Below are 18490 nucleotides of genomic sequence, written 5' to 3'. Positions count from 1 at the left end.
TTTGTCGGAAGAAGTAAGGGAGAACAGCACATCGTCTGCAAAAAGGGATCATTTATAGGTCTCACCTCCAACTGTTATGCCCTTGATATCTGGGTTTAGTCTGATCCTAGTGGCAAATGTCTCCAAGAGACATACAAACAATAGTGGGGATAAGGGGCATCCTTGCCTAGTACCATTCGAAATCGGGAATGGCGGGGAAAGGATACCATTTAAGGAGATTCGAGCACTAGGATTATGGTATAGGGCAAATATCCTGTGAATCATGAGCTCTCCTAACCCCATGGTCTGTAAGGTGGCTTTGAGGAAGGACCATCTAACTCGGTCAAAGGCCTTCTCCGCGTCGGTGGATAGCCAGATCGCGGGAAGGCCTTGTTTTTTAGAATGCCATAAGAGGTGGAGATTGCGGACCGTATTGTCCTTTGCCTCTCTGAAGGGAACAACCCCAACCTGATCTTGATGGATCAGGGATGGGAGATGTTGGTTCAATCTATTTGCTATCATTTTGGCGTAAATTTTTACATCTGCATTTAGCAGGGAAATCGGTCTGTAGTTGGGAATAGACTCAGGGGATTTATTAGGTTTAGGAATTACGGAGATATGTGCTAGAAGGGATTGGGGAGAGAAGAATTTATTATTGTCAATGTCGGTGAAATGGGCCAACAGATGGGGGGCAAGGGTATCTATAAATTTGGAATAATATGAATGGCCGAAACCATCAGGCCCAGGGGCCTTGCCCGGGGGGAAGGAAAGGATGGCTTTCTGTAGTTCTTTTAACGTGAAGGGCGATTCCAGGTCAGATTTTTGCTCTGTCGTCAGGGAGGGGAGGTGTAGGGAGGTCAAGTAGTCAGTGATTTCTTCTGGGGAAGGGGGGGTATTATTATCTAAGTTATAAAGATCTTCGTAATATGCACGGAATTGGTTCGCGATATCAGAAGAGGTGGACCAAGTCTTGCCTGTTTTATCTTTTATGGACATAATAAAACCCCTCGAGGCCCTGCTGCGTAGTAAACGTGCTAATAGCTTGCCTTGTTTATTACCCCCTTCGTAAAATCTTCTCCTAAGGAAAAGAGCTTTACATTTGGCTTCTAGACCTAAAAGGAGGGTCAACTGACTTTGTTTGTGTTTTATATGCTCGAGTAGAGAAGGGCTATTGGGGTATCTTTTATGGGAATCCTGTAGTTTTTCTAATTCTTCTAAGAGGTTTTTAAGTGCCAGGGTATTTTGTTTATTTTTTTCAGTTTTAATCGCTATGAGCTCTCCCCTAAGTACACACTTGTGGGCTTCCCACACATTGAGAGGAGAAATATCTGGGGTGGTGTTAGACAGGAAATAGGACTCAAGATTCTTAGTTATTTGTATTTTAACTAGAGGGTCAGACAGGAGCGACTCATCAAGCCTCCACATACGTTCCTGTCTTTGAGAGGTGGGCCAATTGAGGGAACAGGAGATCATGGCATGGTCAGACCACGTGATGGGCATAATATTGGTGGATTGGACCAGGGCTAAGCTAGTAACATCGATCATCAAATAATCAATACGGGAGTAGGATTGGTGGGGATATGAATAAAACGTATAATCCTTGACCATGGGATGATGGATTCTCCAAGCATCATGAACATTTAGTTTGGAGATGTGGGATTTGATCACTTTTAGAACCTTCTGGGGGGTCGAAGATGATCCCGAAGAACAGTCCAAGTTGGGGTCAAAAACTAAATTGAAATCCCCTCCCAAAATTAGACTACCCCTAGATAATTCAGAGATGATGTTACAGGATTGAAGGAAAAATTGGGTGGGGCAGGAATTAGGAGCATATATATTGGCGATAGTAATAACTTTATTAAAAAGTCTGCCAGTGATGACAATTAGTCTACCTTCTCTATCTTTGAAGATGTTAGTGATATGAAAGGGGATCTGTTTGCGGATTAGTATTCCCACGCCATTGTGTTTTGAAGTATTTGAGGATAAGAACACTTGGCCAAATTTCCTAAGGGACTGTAAGGGTTCTCTGCCTTTCTTGAAATGAGTCTCCTGAATTAGGATGATATCACTTTTTAGTCTATGGTAATCTCTCAAGGCTTGGAATCTTTTTTGAGGGGTGTTCAATCCCTTGACATTATGGGATAATATTTTAATAGATCTAAGGTGTGTGGCCATAGGTAATGTTTGTGGGGGTGTTTAGATTTCTAAAGATGCGAGATTGATAGGAGGCTATATTCCCAGTTAGAAGGCGGTAGTGTCCGCTAGTAATGTGGATTTGGGGTGAAAGGGCCTTGTGAATATATTGAGTGGGGGACACATCATTGTGGGTTGACTGTGAATTTTTACAATAACTATAGGACGAATAATCTTGAGGAGAAGCATACTGATAAGCAGCAGACCATTGTTTGAGAAAATTGGGGTATCTAAGCAAGCAGGTACAGTAAACATTAGAACATTCAAAAACTTGCAATTTAACTATAAAGAACATGAATTCAACAAGTAGTATATGCAAAACGAACAAACATACAAAAGAATGTAAATTTTTCCAACAATAGGTGGTGTGCATTAAGGTTTGAGAGTACACCATTCAGGGGGGAGGAATGATGTCGGTTAACGCTATATGGCAATCAAAAATTAAATGACTGAAAATATGGCATTGTTAGCAACAGTAGAAATTAAACTAAAATGGACATATTGAAACAGCATGGTTATCAGGAACAAATACAAACAAACAGAGAAGTCGTTCATACAATACCCCTGGAACAACCCATCATTGAGTCCCTCAGAAAGAAATGTTCCAGCAGAGAAAATGTCCAAAGTCCAAACCAATGCTTGTGTGCGGGATGTGTGGGTGGTCAGTAGAGGGCCTCAGGTTTCTGCAGCTGGTGATGTAGGACCGGTCTTGCGCCGTTTAGGTTCCACCCTTGACCAACTCGGTCTTTGATCTCTGGATGATCCTTCCCCTGAGCAGTCTAGCCCAGGAGCAGGGTCGATAATTTTCTCTGAGGGAGGGTCAAAAGATATGTTAAGTTTCCTGGATACGTTCTCCATATCAGAGAAGCTTTTATATATAATCTGTCCTCCGTTGAATGAGATAAGCTAAAAGGGAAGCCCCAACGGTATTTAATGCTTTTTTCCTGAAGGACTTTGGTGATAAAGCGCACCTCTCTTCTGCGCTGGATTGTCTGGGGGCAAAGGTCTTGATAGATCTGTAGATTGTGGTTATGGAAAAGGATTGTCCTCCTAGTTCTCGCGGCCTGCCAGATCTCCTCCTTGGTGGTGAACTTTAGGAATCTGATAATAACATCCCTGGGGGGTGCCGGGGGTTTTGCAGGAGGCCTGAGGGCCCTATGAATTCTTTCGATGTCATCATGTTGTATGGATGGAGCTTGAGGGAGTAGAGTATGAAAGAGTTCAGTGACATAAGCCCTAAGGTGCTCCTGAGAGACATCCTCAGGGATTCCCCTAAGTCGCAAATTGTTCCTCCGCCCTCGATTTTCGAGGTCCTCGATTTTATCATTCAAATTTTGAAGCATAGAGTCTTGGATAGATAATTGTTGGGAATTTAGGCTAACCATGTTATTAAGGTGGTCGTGTCCTTCCTCCAAGAATTCCATCCTAGAACCAAGGTCATTAAGATCTTTCTTTAGGTCTTTGATTTCATTTTTTATGAAATTCTTCAAGTCTGCAATGTCAGATTTAGATGGGAGACTAGCAATCTGGGATTGGATAGACTGCAGGGGGTCTTGTGTGTTATTCGCAGTGGAATTAACAGGAGTTGAATCTGTAGCCTGCATAATGGTTGTGCCTGTTGTATCTTGAGGCTGGAAAAAGGATGATACTGATGGGCCAAGTTGGGTTAATTTGCCTTGTTTTTCAGGTTTATTACCTTTCCTGCTTGCCATAATGGGATTGCAGATGGCATGAACAGAAAAGGGAGCAAAATGCCTGGCTTATATTGTGAGATTGATAATGACTAGGAGAAGCATAGGTTGCAGTATTTGCAAAGGCCTTGAGGGGCAATTAGCGGGCACAATAAGAGGGCTTAAAGCAGCAGTAGATTGATATGACAATGGAGGAAGGCCGCAGGGCCTATGAGTGAGAGTGTATCACTAGGCCTCGGTATCCTCAGAAGGTAAGGCTGTGTTCCAGCAGGTTCGGTAAGTTGTTAAACAGTCCGGCCTATCCCTGTGCTCTCCCGCAAGCCTCTCTCGGGTTCAGTAAGTTGTGTATGTGGCTATGTGCTTGTGACCGCAGCTCGCGGTGTTGCCGTGCTCACCCGATGAAGTTAGGATCTCCGGTGCAGCTCCCCCTCACAGCCTCTCAGCTGCAGCGCCTCTGCGATAGCGGGTCTCAGAACACTTCAGGCAGGGTAAATGAGGGACTGGTGTATAGCGGGGACTCCGCGTATCAGGGTCTTAGTCGAATGGGGTTTGAGCAGTAAGGGTACTACTGATGGCGGCAAGATGGCGGCCGCGGTCACAGTGCAGACAGTCCCGGGCTTCGCCAAAAAGATCTCCAGTACAATAGTTATAGTCCATAAGTGGGGCCAGGTGATACAAAGTTGGTGGTAGGAGTAGCTAAGGCCATATTTATTATAGAATGCCAATTTAGATGCCTAATAGGGACCAACAGCTCCGGAGCTCAGTCACACAGCGTCCATGCTCCAGCACGGCGAAGCTCCGCCCCCCGGAGCATTTGCACTTTTTACTGAAAAGTGCTTGCTATGTTGGAGGTTCTGGAATCAAAACTTCCGGAAGAACCTTCGATCTCTAAACTAGATAGGGTTTACGAGGACAGGGTGGTGCCTCAGACCTTCCCAGTGAAGATGGCTACTATTAAGGAGGAGTGGGAGAAACCGGGCTTGCCCTTTTCTCCTTCTACTTCCTTAAAGAAGTTGTTCTCCGTTCCGGACTCTCAGCTCGAGCTATGGGGGACTATTCCTAAGGTGGATGGGGCTATCTCCATGCTTGCTAAGCGTAAGACTATTCCCCTCGAGGATAGTTCATCATTTAGTAGCCCATGGATAAAAAGTTAGAGTCCATGTTGAGAAAAATGTTTCAACTTACGGGGCGGGTTTTCCAACTGGCAGCTGCGGTGGTGGGTGCGGCTACCTACTGGTGTGACGCTCTGTCTGCTATGGTCGAGGTGGAGACTCCCCTCGAGCAGATACAGGAAAAGATTAAGGCCTTAAGGGTAGCTAATTCCTTTATCTGTGATGCAAACATGCAGGTAATTCGCTTGAATGCCAAAACATCAGGTTTCTCTGTTCTAGCCCCTAGGGCGCTGTGGTTAAAGTCGTGGTCGGCTGACAAGACTTCCAAGTCGAGATTACTATCCCTTCCATTTCATGGGAACGTTCTTTTTGGTCCAGGCCTGGACTCAATATTATCCACGGTCACGGGAGGCAAGGGTGCTTTTGCTCCCGCAGGATAAGAAGAATAAGCCTAAGGGCTCTACTTTTCGTTCGGACAAGTCTCAGCACCAGCAGCCTGCTGTGAAGGCAGAACAGTCTAAGAGATCTTGGAAGCCAGCTCAATCTTGGAACAAGTCTATGCAGAACAAGAAGCCCGCTGAAACAAAGTCGGCATGAAGGGGCGGCCACCGATCCGTCTCTGGATCGCGTAGGGGGCAGACTATCTCTGTTCGCAGAGGCTTGGATAAGAGATGTACAGGATCCTTGGGTTCTGGAAGTTATCAGCCAAGGTTACAGAATAGGGTTCAAGACTCATCCACCCAGGTGCAGATTCCTCCTGTCAAACCTCTCTTCAAGACCAGAGAAGAAAGATGCCTTTCTAGAGTGCGTGAAGGATATCTCATCTCTCGGTGTAATTGTTCCAGTACCTCTAGCAGAAACGGGTCTAGGGTACTATTCAAACATTTTCAGTTCTGTTACACAAGAAGCTAGCGGAGCTTCCGGATATTCAGTCCTTTGTTCAGGCTCTGTCCAGAATCCGACCGTTTTTTAGACCTTTGGCTCCTCCTTGCAGCTTGAACTTGGTTCCTAAAGGGACAGTCTACACCAGAATTTTTATTGTTTTAAAAGATAGATAATCCCTTTATTACCCATTCCCCAGTTTTGCATAACCAACACAGTTATATTAATATACTTTTAACCTCTGTGATTACCTTGTATCTAAGCCTCTGCAAACTGCCCCCTTATTTCAGTTCTTTTGACAGACTTGCAGTTTAGCCAATCAGTGCCTACTCCCAGATAACTTCACGTGCACGAGCACAGTGTTATCTTTATGAAATACATGAACTAACACCCTCTAGTGGTGAAAAACTGTTAAAATGCATTCTGAAAAGAGGTGGCCTTCAAGGTCTAAGAAATTAGCATATGAACCTCCTAGGTTAAGCTTTCAACTAAGAATACCAAGAGAACAAAGCAAAATTGGTGATAAAAGTAAATTGGAAAATGGTTTAAAATTACATGCTCTATCTGAATCATGAAAGTTTTTTTTGGCCTAGACTGTCCCTTTAAGGTTTTGCAGAGGGCCCCGTTTGAGCCTATGCATGATCTTGACATTAAGATTCTTTTCTTGAAGGTTCTGTTTCTTCTGGCTATTGCATCGGCTCGCAGAGTCTGAGTTAGCGGCCTTGCAACATGAATCCCCTTACCTGGTCTTTCACGCCGATAAGGCTGTGCTTCACACTTGTTTGGGTTTTCTTCCCAAGGTGGTATCAGATTGTAATGTCAATCAGGAGATAGTAGTTCCTTCCTTGTGTCCTAACCCTTCTTCGTCTAAAGAAAGGTTGCTCCATAACTTGAATGTGGTTCAAGCCTTGAAGTTTTATCTTCAGGCCACGAAGGATTTCAGACAGACTGTTTGTGGTGTATTCGTGGAAGCATAGGGGGCAGAGGGCCTATTCCACTTCTCTGTCTCTTTGGTTGAGGAGCATTATCCATTTGGCCTATGAGACAGCGGGACATAAGCCGCCTCAGAGGGTTACGGCTCACTCAACTAGGGCTGTGGCCTCTTCTTGGGCCTTTAAGAACGAGGCCTCTGTGGAGCAGATTTGTAAGGTGGTCCTCCTTACATACTTTAGCAAAATTTTACAAATTTTATGTTTTTGCTTCGGCGGAAGCATTTTTTTTGGAGTAATTTTCTGTATTCTTTTTGTATTCTCAGTATAGGGTCCACCTCCCTTTTACCCTCCCGTTTTTTCATTCAGTGTCCTCTAGAACTTGGGTATTTGTTCCCACAAGTAATGAATGAAGCAGTAAACTCTCCTCCCATTGAGATGGAAAACATAAATTATGCTTACCTGATAATTTCATTTCCATCTGTGGGAAGAAAGTCCACTGCTCCCGCCTGTTTGCTCCGGTGGGCGGACCTAAATTTAATAATTATTCTTCTGGCACCATTTATATCCTGATATTTCTCCTATAGTTCCTTGTTCCCTCGGCAGAATGACTGGGGGATGAGGGGAGTGGGGGAGGTATTTAAGCCTTTGGCTGGGGTGTCTTTGCCTCCTCCTGGTGGCCAGGTTCTTAATTCCCACAAGTAATGAATGAAGCAGTGGGCTCTCCTCCCACAGATGGAAATGAAATTATCAGGTAAGCATAATTTATGTTTTCATGATTTATATAGTGCATGCCATTTAAAGGGACATTATACACTAGATTTTTGTTTGCATAAATGTTTTGTATATGATCCATTTATTTATCCTATACAGGTTTTTTTCTTATTTTTAAATAACATTGCTCTGATTTTCATCCCCAAAGTTTTAAAGTATACTGATGTATTCCTACTCCAGCTTGCTTATGTTTGTGTAAACAGTCTTTTCATATGCAGGGAAAGTGGGGGAGTGTCTGTGTTTTTTTTTTGTTTTTTGCTTTACACCCACTTTCAGTGGGTTATCCTGCTAACCTTTTTAACAGAGCTAAACTGGGACCTTCTAAGTAAGTTTTTAAACGTTTTACACTGGATTTTTATATCAGTATCTGTGCATATTCTTTATAGTAGTGTCTATTAAATGCAGCTATATAACATTTGGTGTATACTGTCCCTTTAAGACAACTTTCCATTTTCATTGTATTATCTAATTTGTTTAATTATCTTGGTATCCTATTTTTGACAAAACTTACTAGGTAGGTATTACTGAGAGCTAGCTTCTAATTGGTGGCTGCCCATATATGCCTCATTTTTACTGGATCACCCAATGTGTTCAGCTAGCTTGCAGTAGTGCATTGCAGCTCCTGTAACAAAGAATATTAAAAGAACAAAGTAAATTTGATAATAGAACAAACCATTTTAAACAACTTTCCAATTTAGTTCTAACTGAATCATGAAAGAAAGATTTTGGTTTTCATATCCCTTTAAATATTTTCTTTAGTTATTGTTTCATCATCCTTTTGGACATATGTATGGTATGTCTTGTGGACCATATTGCTTGTGGCTTTCTATTAGCATACAACTTTTTTTACTTCTTCCTAAGGTTGTTCATCTTCTGTATATTCTGATATTCCCCTTCATTTTGGCCAACTTCAATGAATGATTGATTTTAGAAACTCAATACTTTTATTGTGCAGTGAAGGCTAGTAAAAATTTCAGGATTAAAGTTTAAAAAGTTGTGCTTAAAATATACTGATATGCACTATAACTCTGTGTAAGACCACTTTGGGTCAGCATATGCATAAAAATCACAACCCTGGTTTCTCACCAGCACTCACAGACACTCATAGACAACTGCACAGCTTTCAGTGACCCAGGCAGTTAGCCCCAGACATGCCTTGCTGCAGGGCCCATGTGTTAATTACTTTTGTTTTGTAATTATTCCTAACACATAGCAAGTCCGGCACTCTCTTGCAAGCACATAGCTAGATTTAAAGGAAAATGGAAGAGTTAGTTACATCATTTGGCCAAATGGTGATAGACCCAGACCACTTCACGGTCTCTTCCACCTTGGGTCCCTAACTTACAGCCACACAATGCATGTCTTCAACCAAACATACTGAGATGCAAACAACGGGGATACAGGCCCTTTGTAATTTCCCAATCAAAGAAAGTCCAGCAGCACCACAGTAGTTTATCTTTCAAGCTTTATTAGTACCTGGAGGTAAAAACATGACGTTTTGGGCTCAGTAGCCCTTAATCATATGACCCTCATGCTGTATACAACATCCTTAAATACCCCCCACCACAGGTGTGTACAATCACATTCTAATCTTGTACCTGTTACAATTCTATACTACTATCGCCACCTAGTGGTGTAAATCAATTATTACATCAAATACATTCTATAAAAAAGTCTAACAGTGTTACATATTCGTATTTCAACTGCATCTTACATTTCATAACAAAATCACAGAACAATGCGCAATTTAATATTTACAATTCACAAAAATGGAAATGAGGGATAATTCTTCATCTTGATCCTTTATATCTAGAAAGGAAAATATTGTAGAATCTGCAAAATCACAAAAAGATATTAAAATCAATTTCACGGTTCATTCCCTTTGGATACAGACAATCTAGCCTATAAATCCACATAGATTCTCTCTTTTTTAAGATCAGTTCTCTGTTCCCACCTCTCTGTGGGACAGGGACATGATCTATAATTTGGAATTTCAATTGTGCAATTGAATGGCCAAAGGTCAGAAAATGATTGGAGACAGGGGCATTAAAATCTTTACACCTAATGTTGGACTTATGCTGTATGATTCTGTCCCTCACCCTTTGGGTGGTGTCTCCAATATAAATCCACCCACATGGGCATTTAATTAAGTAGATTGCATATTCTGTATTACAAGTATAGAAGCCATTAATTTTAAATACTTTACCAGTTAAAGGATGTGTAAAATTACGGCCCTTAGCCATGTTATTGCAATTACCACACCCTAGACAGGGATAACAACCCAAATTCTTTCCAGAGATAAAACTTTGTTTCATTTTCTTACTCCCTACATCTGCTCTTACAAGTTTATCTTTGATACTGGTACCTTTCCTATATGCCGGCATTGGTCCATTAGCAAAAATCTTACAATCTTGATGAAAATCTCTTAGTAAAAACCAATATTTGTTCACAATTCTTTGTATTTTATAACTTTGATTGCTATACTCTGAAACAAAGATAATTCTATCATCTCTACTGGCCACTTTCTTTTTATTGCCACTGTTATCTTGCTTAGCTCTCTTTATTTCATTGTTAATAAGATCAACAGGATAGCCTCTTTCTCTAAATTTCTCTCCCATCTCCTCTAATCTAGTTCCCATGAGCTGTTGATCCGATACAATTCTTTTTACCCTAGTCATTTGACTTCTGGGCAAAGATTTAATTAGAGATAGAGGGTGTGCACTAGTATAGTGTAGTAAGCTGTTCTTGTCTGTAATTTTCCTGTATAGATCTGTCTTAAGGCCCCCACCTTCCTTGTATACCAAGGTATCTAGAAAACTGATGGATTGCTCATCCCAAGTGAGGGTAAATTTAATACATCTTGTGGCTCTATTAAAATCTTCTACAAACTCCAATAGGGATCCAATGTCGCCCCACCATACTCCAAAGACATCGTCTATACAACGCCACCAGGTGGCGCCATATAGAAGAAACATCTTATTCTGATAGACAAACTTCTCTTCAAATATTGACATAAATAAATTTGCATAGGTAGGGGCGACATTAGATCCCATTGCAGTACCTTTAACCTGCATATAGAAATTGTCCTCAAAAAGAAAGTAGTTACAATATAGGATTATACTCAAAAGATTCAGCAAACATTCTTGTTGTTGGACAGTGTAGATACCACTAGATGCTAAAACATTTCTTACAGCGCCCAATCCGCCTTCATGTTCGATAGAGGTATATAGACTGACCACATCAAGACTATACAATATGCATCTATCTGGTACCATAAGGTTCTGTATTTTATCCGAGAAATCTCCAGTGTCTTTTATATAGGAAGTGGATTGTTCAACAAATCCCCTCAGGATTTTATCTAGATATATTAGAAAAGATGGACTCTGTAATTTCTAATATATCTATATATTTGGATAAAATCCTGAGGTCTTGATGTGGTCAGTCTATATACCTCTATTGAACATGAAGGCGGATTGGGCGCTGTAAGAAATGTTTTAGCATCTAGTGGTATCTACACTGTCCAACAACAAGAATGTTTGCTGAATCTTTTGAGCATAATCCTATATTGTAACTACTTTCTTTTTGAGGACAATTTCTATATGCAGGTTAAAGGTACTGCAATGGGATCTAATGTCGCCCCTACCTATGCGAATTTATTTATGTCAATATTTGAAGAGAAGTTTGTCTATCAGAATAAGATGTTTCTTCTATATGGCGCCACCTGGTGGCGTTATATAGACAATGTCTTTGGAGTATGGTGGGGCGACATTGGATCCCTATTGGAGTTTGTAGAAGATTTGAATAGAGCCACAAGATGTATTAAATTTACCCTCACTTGGGATGAGCAATCCATCAGTTTTCTAGATACCTTGGTATACAAGGAAGGTGGGGGCCTTAAGACAGATCTATACAGGAAAATTACAGACGAGAACAGCTTACTACAATATACTAGTGCACACCCTCTATCTCTAATTAAATCTTTGCCCAGAAGTCAAATGACTAGGGTAAAAAGAATTGTATCGGATCAACAGCTCATGGGAACTAGATTAGAGGAGATGGGAGAAAAATTTAGAGAAAGAGGCTATCCTGTTGATCTTATTAACAATGAAATAAAGAGAGCTAAGCAAGATAACAGTGGCAATAAAAAGAAAGTGGCCAGTAGAGATGATAGAATTATCTTTGTTTCAGAGTATAGCAATCAAAGTTATAAAATACAAAGAATTGTGAACTAATATTGGTTTTTACTAAGAGATTGTCATCAAGATTGTAAGATTTTTGCTAATGGACCAATGCCGGCATATAGGAAAGGTACCAGTATCAAAGATAAACTTGTAAGAGCAGATGTAGGGAGTAAGAAAATGAAACAAAGTTTTATCTCTGGAAAGAATTTGGGTTGTTATCCCTGTCTAGGGTGTGGTAATTGCAATAACATGGCTAAGGGCCGTAATTTTACACATCCTTTAACTGGTAAAGTATTTAAAATTAATGGCTTCTATACTTGTAATACAGAATATGCAATCTACTTAATTAAATGCCCATGTGGGTGGATTTATATTGGAGAGACCACCCAAAGGGTGAGGGACAGAATCATACAGCATAAGTCCAACATTAGGTGTAAAGATTTTAATGCCCCTGTCTCCAATCATTTTCTGACCTTTGGCCATTCAATTGCACAATTGAAATTCCAAATTATAGATCATGTCCCTGTCCCACGGAGAGGTGGGACCAGAGAACTGATCTTAAAAAAGAGAGAATCTATGTGGATTTATAGGCTAGATTGTCTGTATCCAAAGGGAATGAACCGTGAAATTGATTTTATTATCTTTTTGTGATTTTGCAGATTCTACAATATTTTCCTTTCTAGATATAAAGGACCAAGATGAAGAATTATCCCTCATTTCCATTTTTGTGAATTGTAAATATTAAATTGCGCGTTGTTCTGTGATTTTGTTATGAAATGTAAGATGCAGTTGAAATACGAATATGTAACACTGTTAGACTTTTTTATAGAATTTATTTGATGTAATAATTGATTTACACCACTAGGTGGCGATAGTAGTATAGAATTGTAACAGGTACAAGATTAGAATGTGATTGTACACACCTGTGGTGGGGGGTATTTAAGGATGTTGTATTCAGCATGAGGGTCATGTGATTAAGGGCTACTGAGCCCGAAACGTCATGTTTTTACCTCCAGGTACTAATAAAGCTTGAAAGATAAACTACTGTGGTGCTGCTGGACTTTCTTTGATTTGGATATTTGGGAGTCTTTGAGCAGTGGCTCCTCCAGCTTTGCACACCTAATTTGTACCACTGGTGCTTGAGTCATTTGAGACTTTGGCCTTTGTAATTTCCCAAGATGTGCAGCTGTCTTTGAATGCTGGTGAGCACCCAGGGCTGTGAGTTAAGCAGGGTCATAGGATATGTGCCCAGGTTGTTTAAGAGTGTAGTCCATGTATGTATGTATGTGTGTGTGTAAATATATGTGTGTGTATGTATATATATATATATATATATATATATATATATATATATATATATATATATATATATATGTATGACCTTGTTAAGGAAGATAAAGTTATGATATTTCGACAAATACCATAAAAAAGTAAGGGATATCAGCACTCTTTTGTTGAGAAAAGTCATATAAATGTATTTATTTCAGAGAAAGATCCTACAAACAGTGGACCCCTGTCTCATCAATGAGCAGAAAACCTGCACGTAATGAAAACACATTAAAATAAATGCCTAACACATAATTGACTGGCCAGTCATATCTAACGTTAACCCAATCAGATTAAAGTACTTCATATAACAGACAGCTTTATATAGAAAATGCAATTACGTCTGTTCAAAAAAATGCTATCTAATGAAAGCAGCAATATATAAATACATAGTAGCAAATATATAAATGTATCTCTATAACAATGTAGCATACAACTAGAGACACTGAACAAATTGTAACTGCCTCTGACTTGCTCAGCTAGGTTAACAAGATATGACAGTCCCACAGATATGTAGCAGGTAATCACTGTGAAAGTCTTCTAGAACTTCCCATGCTAGCATAACTGAAATAAAGGATATATGCACACACTTAGCACCATTGTAGAAACAAACATGTCCCGTAAGAAAGATACAGCCAACAGTTATCTTCAGTATTTCTTATCCATATTGCTCTCAACTTTGAAGTTACTGGCAAGTTGATATACTGTAAAGATCATGTATTTTAAGTTACCGTATCTTCAGGTGAGTCCCCTGTTATATCTCCCGGTATACATACACTGCGCTTAGTCCAGCGCTACTCCGCCTCTTCAGGGCTGTATGTCTTCTTCCAGGGCAGACTACACAAAGCAAAGGTGCACGCATCCAGGCTGTGAGCGGTGACATCCAGTCCCTTTATCTTTCACCCGTGAATGTTCTCGTTACACAGGCAAGGATCTTTTTGGGACCAGCAAACAAACAGCTCACTTTTCCACCGCCATCTCTGGGACGCTCAGGTGTGCGCTGCTTATAATCAGGAACTGACTCACGCTTGTGAACAGGTGTTGTCTTTCAATGCTTCAGGTGCTTTTTTCAGGAGCTCCCTGTGATGCCACACTAATTGACTCTTGGCGTGAGAAATCCCACAGATTGTTTTGCACCACGGAAAAAAGCACCTGAAGCATTGAAAGACAACACCTGATCGCATTTGGCGGTGAAATGGTGGCATGAAATATACCAAGATGGGCCTAGATTAATTCTTGGGGTTGTCTACTACACTAAACTAAAGCTAAAATTAACCCTAGAAGCTCACTACATGCTCCCTAATTAACCCCTCCACTGCTGGGCATAATACACTTGTGGTGCGCAGTGGCATTTAGCGGCCTTCTAATTACCAAAAAGCAACGCCAAAGCCATATATGTCTGCTATTTCTGAACAAAGGGGATCCCAGAGAAGCATTTACAACCATTTGTGCCATAATTGCACAAGCTGTTCATAAATAATTTCAGTGAGAAACCTAAAGTTTGTGAAAAAGTGATTTTTTTTTTTAATTTGATCGCATTTGGCGGTGAAATGGTGGCCTGAAATATACCAAAATGGGCCTAGATAAATACTTTGGGTTGTCTACTACACTAAAGCTAAAATTAACCCTACAAGCTCCCTAATTAACCCCTTTACTGCTGAGCATAATTCACGTGTGGTGCGCAGCTGCATTTAGTGGCCTTCTAATTACCAAAAAGCAACGCCAACGCCATATATGTCTGCTATTTCTGAACAAAGGGGATCACAGAGAAACTTTTACAACCATTTGTGCCATAATTGCACAAGCTGTTCATAAATAATTTCAGTGAGAAAGCTTAAATTGTGAAAAAGTGATTTTTTTTTTTATTTGATCGCATTTGGCAGTGAAATGGTGGCATGAAATATACCAAGATGGTCCTAGATCAATACTTGGGGTTTTCTACTACACTAAAGCTAAAATTAACCCTAGAAGCTCCCTACATGCTCCCTAATTAACCCCTCCACTGCTGGGCATAATACACGTGTGGTGCGCAGTGGCATTTAGCGGCCTTCTAATTACCAAAAAGCAATGCCAAAGCCATATATGTCTGCTGTTTCTGAACAAAGGGGATCCCAGAGAAGCTTTTACAACCATTTGTGCCATAATTGCACAAGTTGTTTACAAATAATTTCAGTGAGAAACCTAAAGTTTGTGAAAAAAATTGTGAAAAAGTGAACATTTTTTTTTTTATTTGATCTCATTTGGCTGGGAAATGGTGGCATGAAATATATCAAAATGGGCCTAGATCAATACTTTGGGATATCTTCTAAAAAAAAAATATATACATGTCAAGGGATATTAAAGAAAGATATCAGTGTCCCAATGTAACTAGCGCTAATTTTGAAAAAAGTTGTTTGGAAATAGCAAAGTTTTACTTGTATTTATTGCCCTATAACTTGCAAAAAAAGCAAAGAACATGTAAACATTGGGTATTTCTAAACTCAGGACAAAATTTTGAAACTATTTAGCATGGGTGTTTTTTGGTGGTTGTAGATGTGTAACAGATTTTGGGGGTCAAAGTTAGAAAAAGTGTGTTTTTTCCATTTTTTTCCTCATTTTAAATTTTTTTTTATAGTAGATTATAAGATATGATGAAAATAATTGTATCTTTAGCCCATTTAATGGCGAGAAAAACTGTATATAATATGTGTGGGTACAGTAAATGAGTAAGAGGAAAATTACAGTTAAACACAAAAAACGCAAAAATGTAAAAATAGCCTTGGTCCCAAACGGACAGAAAATGGAAAAGTGTTGTGGTCATTAAGGGGTTAATGTTCCTTTTAAATTTTGTCTAGAATCTTATCTTGTTTTACGTTGCCTGCATCATGTTATAGTCCGATTTGCAAAAAAAAATCACTATTTCTCTTGGCTTCAAATTTAATTTTTTTGTTTGTGAAATGTTTACATTGTTGCTGTTTAGTTATACAACAATTATATGACTTTTGATTCATAATTTAGTAAGGCAAGGCTTGACAAATTTCTCCCAAACCGAGGAGCAAGGCAGTATTATAGACTCACACACTTTGAGCACTTGGGAGCAGCCATCACATGCGTTTTTTTTTGTTTTGTTTTATAAATTGTATGTACACAAGTGAGCTTTATATAAACTAAAAAAGGGGCATCATTTCCTTTTTTTTTTTTAAACTCCTGTTTGCAAGGTTAACCAAACATCCCACACTCATGAAGAGGATCTTAAAGGGACATTATACACCAATTTTCATATAACTGCATTTAATAGACACTACTATAAAGAAGAATATGCACAGATACTGATCTAAAAATCCAGTATAAAACCTTTTAAAAACGTACCTAGAAGCTCCCAATTTAGCACTGTTGATGAGGTTAGGCTGGGACACATAGCGAAAGGGGCCAGGGAAACAGGAACAGCAGACACTCCCCCCTTTCTTGCATCTGAAAGGAGAGATTATACAAACAGGAGCCACAGCAAATCTATAGACATCAGTATACATCTAAAACTTTGGGGCTTGGTTAAGTCTGAAAATTAGCACAGTGTTATCAAAAAATAATCAAAACTATACATTGTTACAAAAACACTCCCACATTGGCTATAAAAATGGATTATCTATGAAACATTTATGCATAGAAAAATCTAGTGTACGTCCCTTTAAGGTATTTGCTTAATTTATCATTGTTAACCTTCCTAGTTACCAGGCCCTGGTTTTTAAGCAGCACAGGCATCCTGTAGTGTGGGTTTGTAAAGTGTTCTAATAAGGTAGTTTAAAGGTAACATATATTTCAATCTTCAGATTTTCTACAGATGGTTCATGGCTTAACATTCTGGTTATTTATTGCTTTTAGTTATGTTCTAATCTGTTTCAGACTGTACATTTAATTTGCCACAATCTTTACTTTTAAGAGGATTCTTAAAATGTATGTTTAACCCACACAACAACTTGCAAGTAAATCAGATCTTCTATCCATTTATGTTTAATTTGTTTAGGTTTGGGCAAAACAAAAAGGAAGACAAGTGCTCGAGATGCCTCCCCCACACCAAGCACTGATGCAGAGTATCCATCCAACGGAAGCGGTTCAGACCGGATCTATGACTTAAACATTCCAGCTTATGTTAAGTTTGCATATCTTGCTGAAAGAGATGATGAGCTGTCTCTGGTTAAAGGATCTCGGGTGATGGTGATGGAAAAGTGCAGTGATGGCTGGTGGCGTGGGTCACACAATGGACAGGTTGGATGGTTTCCATCAAACTATGTTGTGGAGGAAGGGGATGAAGCAACAGCAGATTCCCCCAGTTTTCTTAGTTTGAGAAAAGGAGCATCTATGAGCAATGGGCAAAACACTAAAATACTCCACATTGTTCAGACACTTTATCCATTTAGTTCTGTTACTGAAGAAGAGCTTAACTTTGAGAAAGGAGAGATTATGGAGGTGATTGAAAAACCAGAAAATGACCCTGAATGGTGGAAATGTAAAAACTCAAGTGGACAAATTGGCCTTGTTCCCAAAAACTATGTTGTAATTTTAAGTGATGGCCCTTCCATGAACAGTTCACATGTAAATCAGATAAGCTACACAGGGCCTGCTTGTACGGGACGTTTTGCAGGGAGACCATGGTATTATGGGAGTGTTACACGCCATCAAGCTGAATGTGCCCTGAATGAAAGAGGAGTTGAAGGAGATTTCCTTGTTAGAGACAGTGAATCTTCGGTGAGTATTTTCCAAGCTTTATTGTAGCACTTAAGTTTACATTTATTTTTTAATAAACCTTTCTCTTGCAAGGTGTATCCAGTCCATGGATTCATCCTTTACTTGTGGGATATTCTCATTCCCTACAGGAAGTGGCAAAGAGAGCACACAGCAAAGCTGTCCATATAGCTCCCCCTCTAGCTCCACCCCCCAGTCATTCTCTTTGCTGGCTCTAAGCACTAGGGTCTCTCTCGGGAGTGTAAAGTGAATGTGGTGTTAGAATTGTAGTTTTATTATCTTCAATCAAAAGTTTGTTATTTTAAATGGTACCGGTTTGTACTATTTACTCTCTAGCAGAAAAGTGATGAAGATTTCTGCTGAGCGGAAAATGATTTTAGCATGTTGTAACTAAAATCCACTGCTGTTCCCACACAGGACTGAGGAGTACCAGAAAACTTCAGTTGGGGGGAACAGTTTGCAGGGTGATCTGCAATAAGGTATGTTCAGTCATTTATTTCTAGACAAGACTGAGATAATGCTAGAAGAGACTGACAATATCCCATGAGGGGAGGGTAAGCTATGTTCACAGACTTAGTAAGGAATTGAATGCTTACATAATAGGGCTAATATACTGGTTGACACTTATTCAGGGCAATCGATTGTTTGGCTAAGGAAAAATCGTTTTGCAAGACACTTTGAAAGCCCTTTTGGGTTCTTTCTGG

The 18490-nt window shown here is 39.8% G+C and overlaps 1 protein-coding gene across 3 annotated transcripts in view; it reads left to right on the top strand.

Annotated features, from left to right (window-relative positions):
• NCK2 (NCK adaptor protein 2) overlaps window positions 1–18490 on the top strand; it is a 347404-nt gene that overhangs the window by 300419 nt on the left and 28495 nt on the right. For all 3 annotated transcript variants that reach the window (XM_053707634.1, XM_053707632.1, XM_053707633.1), the window contains one exon: window positions 17068–17789. In XM_053707634.1, coding sequence (XP_053563609.1) covers window positions 17068–17789 — 722 coding nt within the window. The remainder of the gene's footprint in view (window positions 1–17067; window positions 17790–18490) is intronic.

The sequence above is a fragment of the Bombina bombina genome, chromosome 3, assembly GCF_027579735.1.
Source record: "Bombina bombina isolate aBomBom1 chromosome 3, aBomBom1.pri, whole genome shotgun sequence".
Classification (NCBI taxonomy): Eukaryota; Metazoa; Chordata; class Amphibia; order Anura; family Bombinatoridae; genus Bombina; species Bombina bombina.
This window is presented reverse-complemented; position numbering and strand designations above follow the sequence as displayed.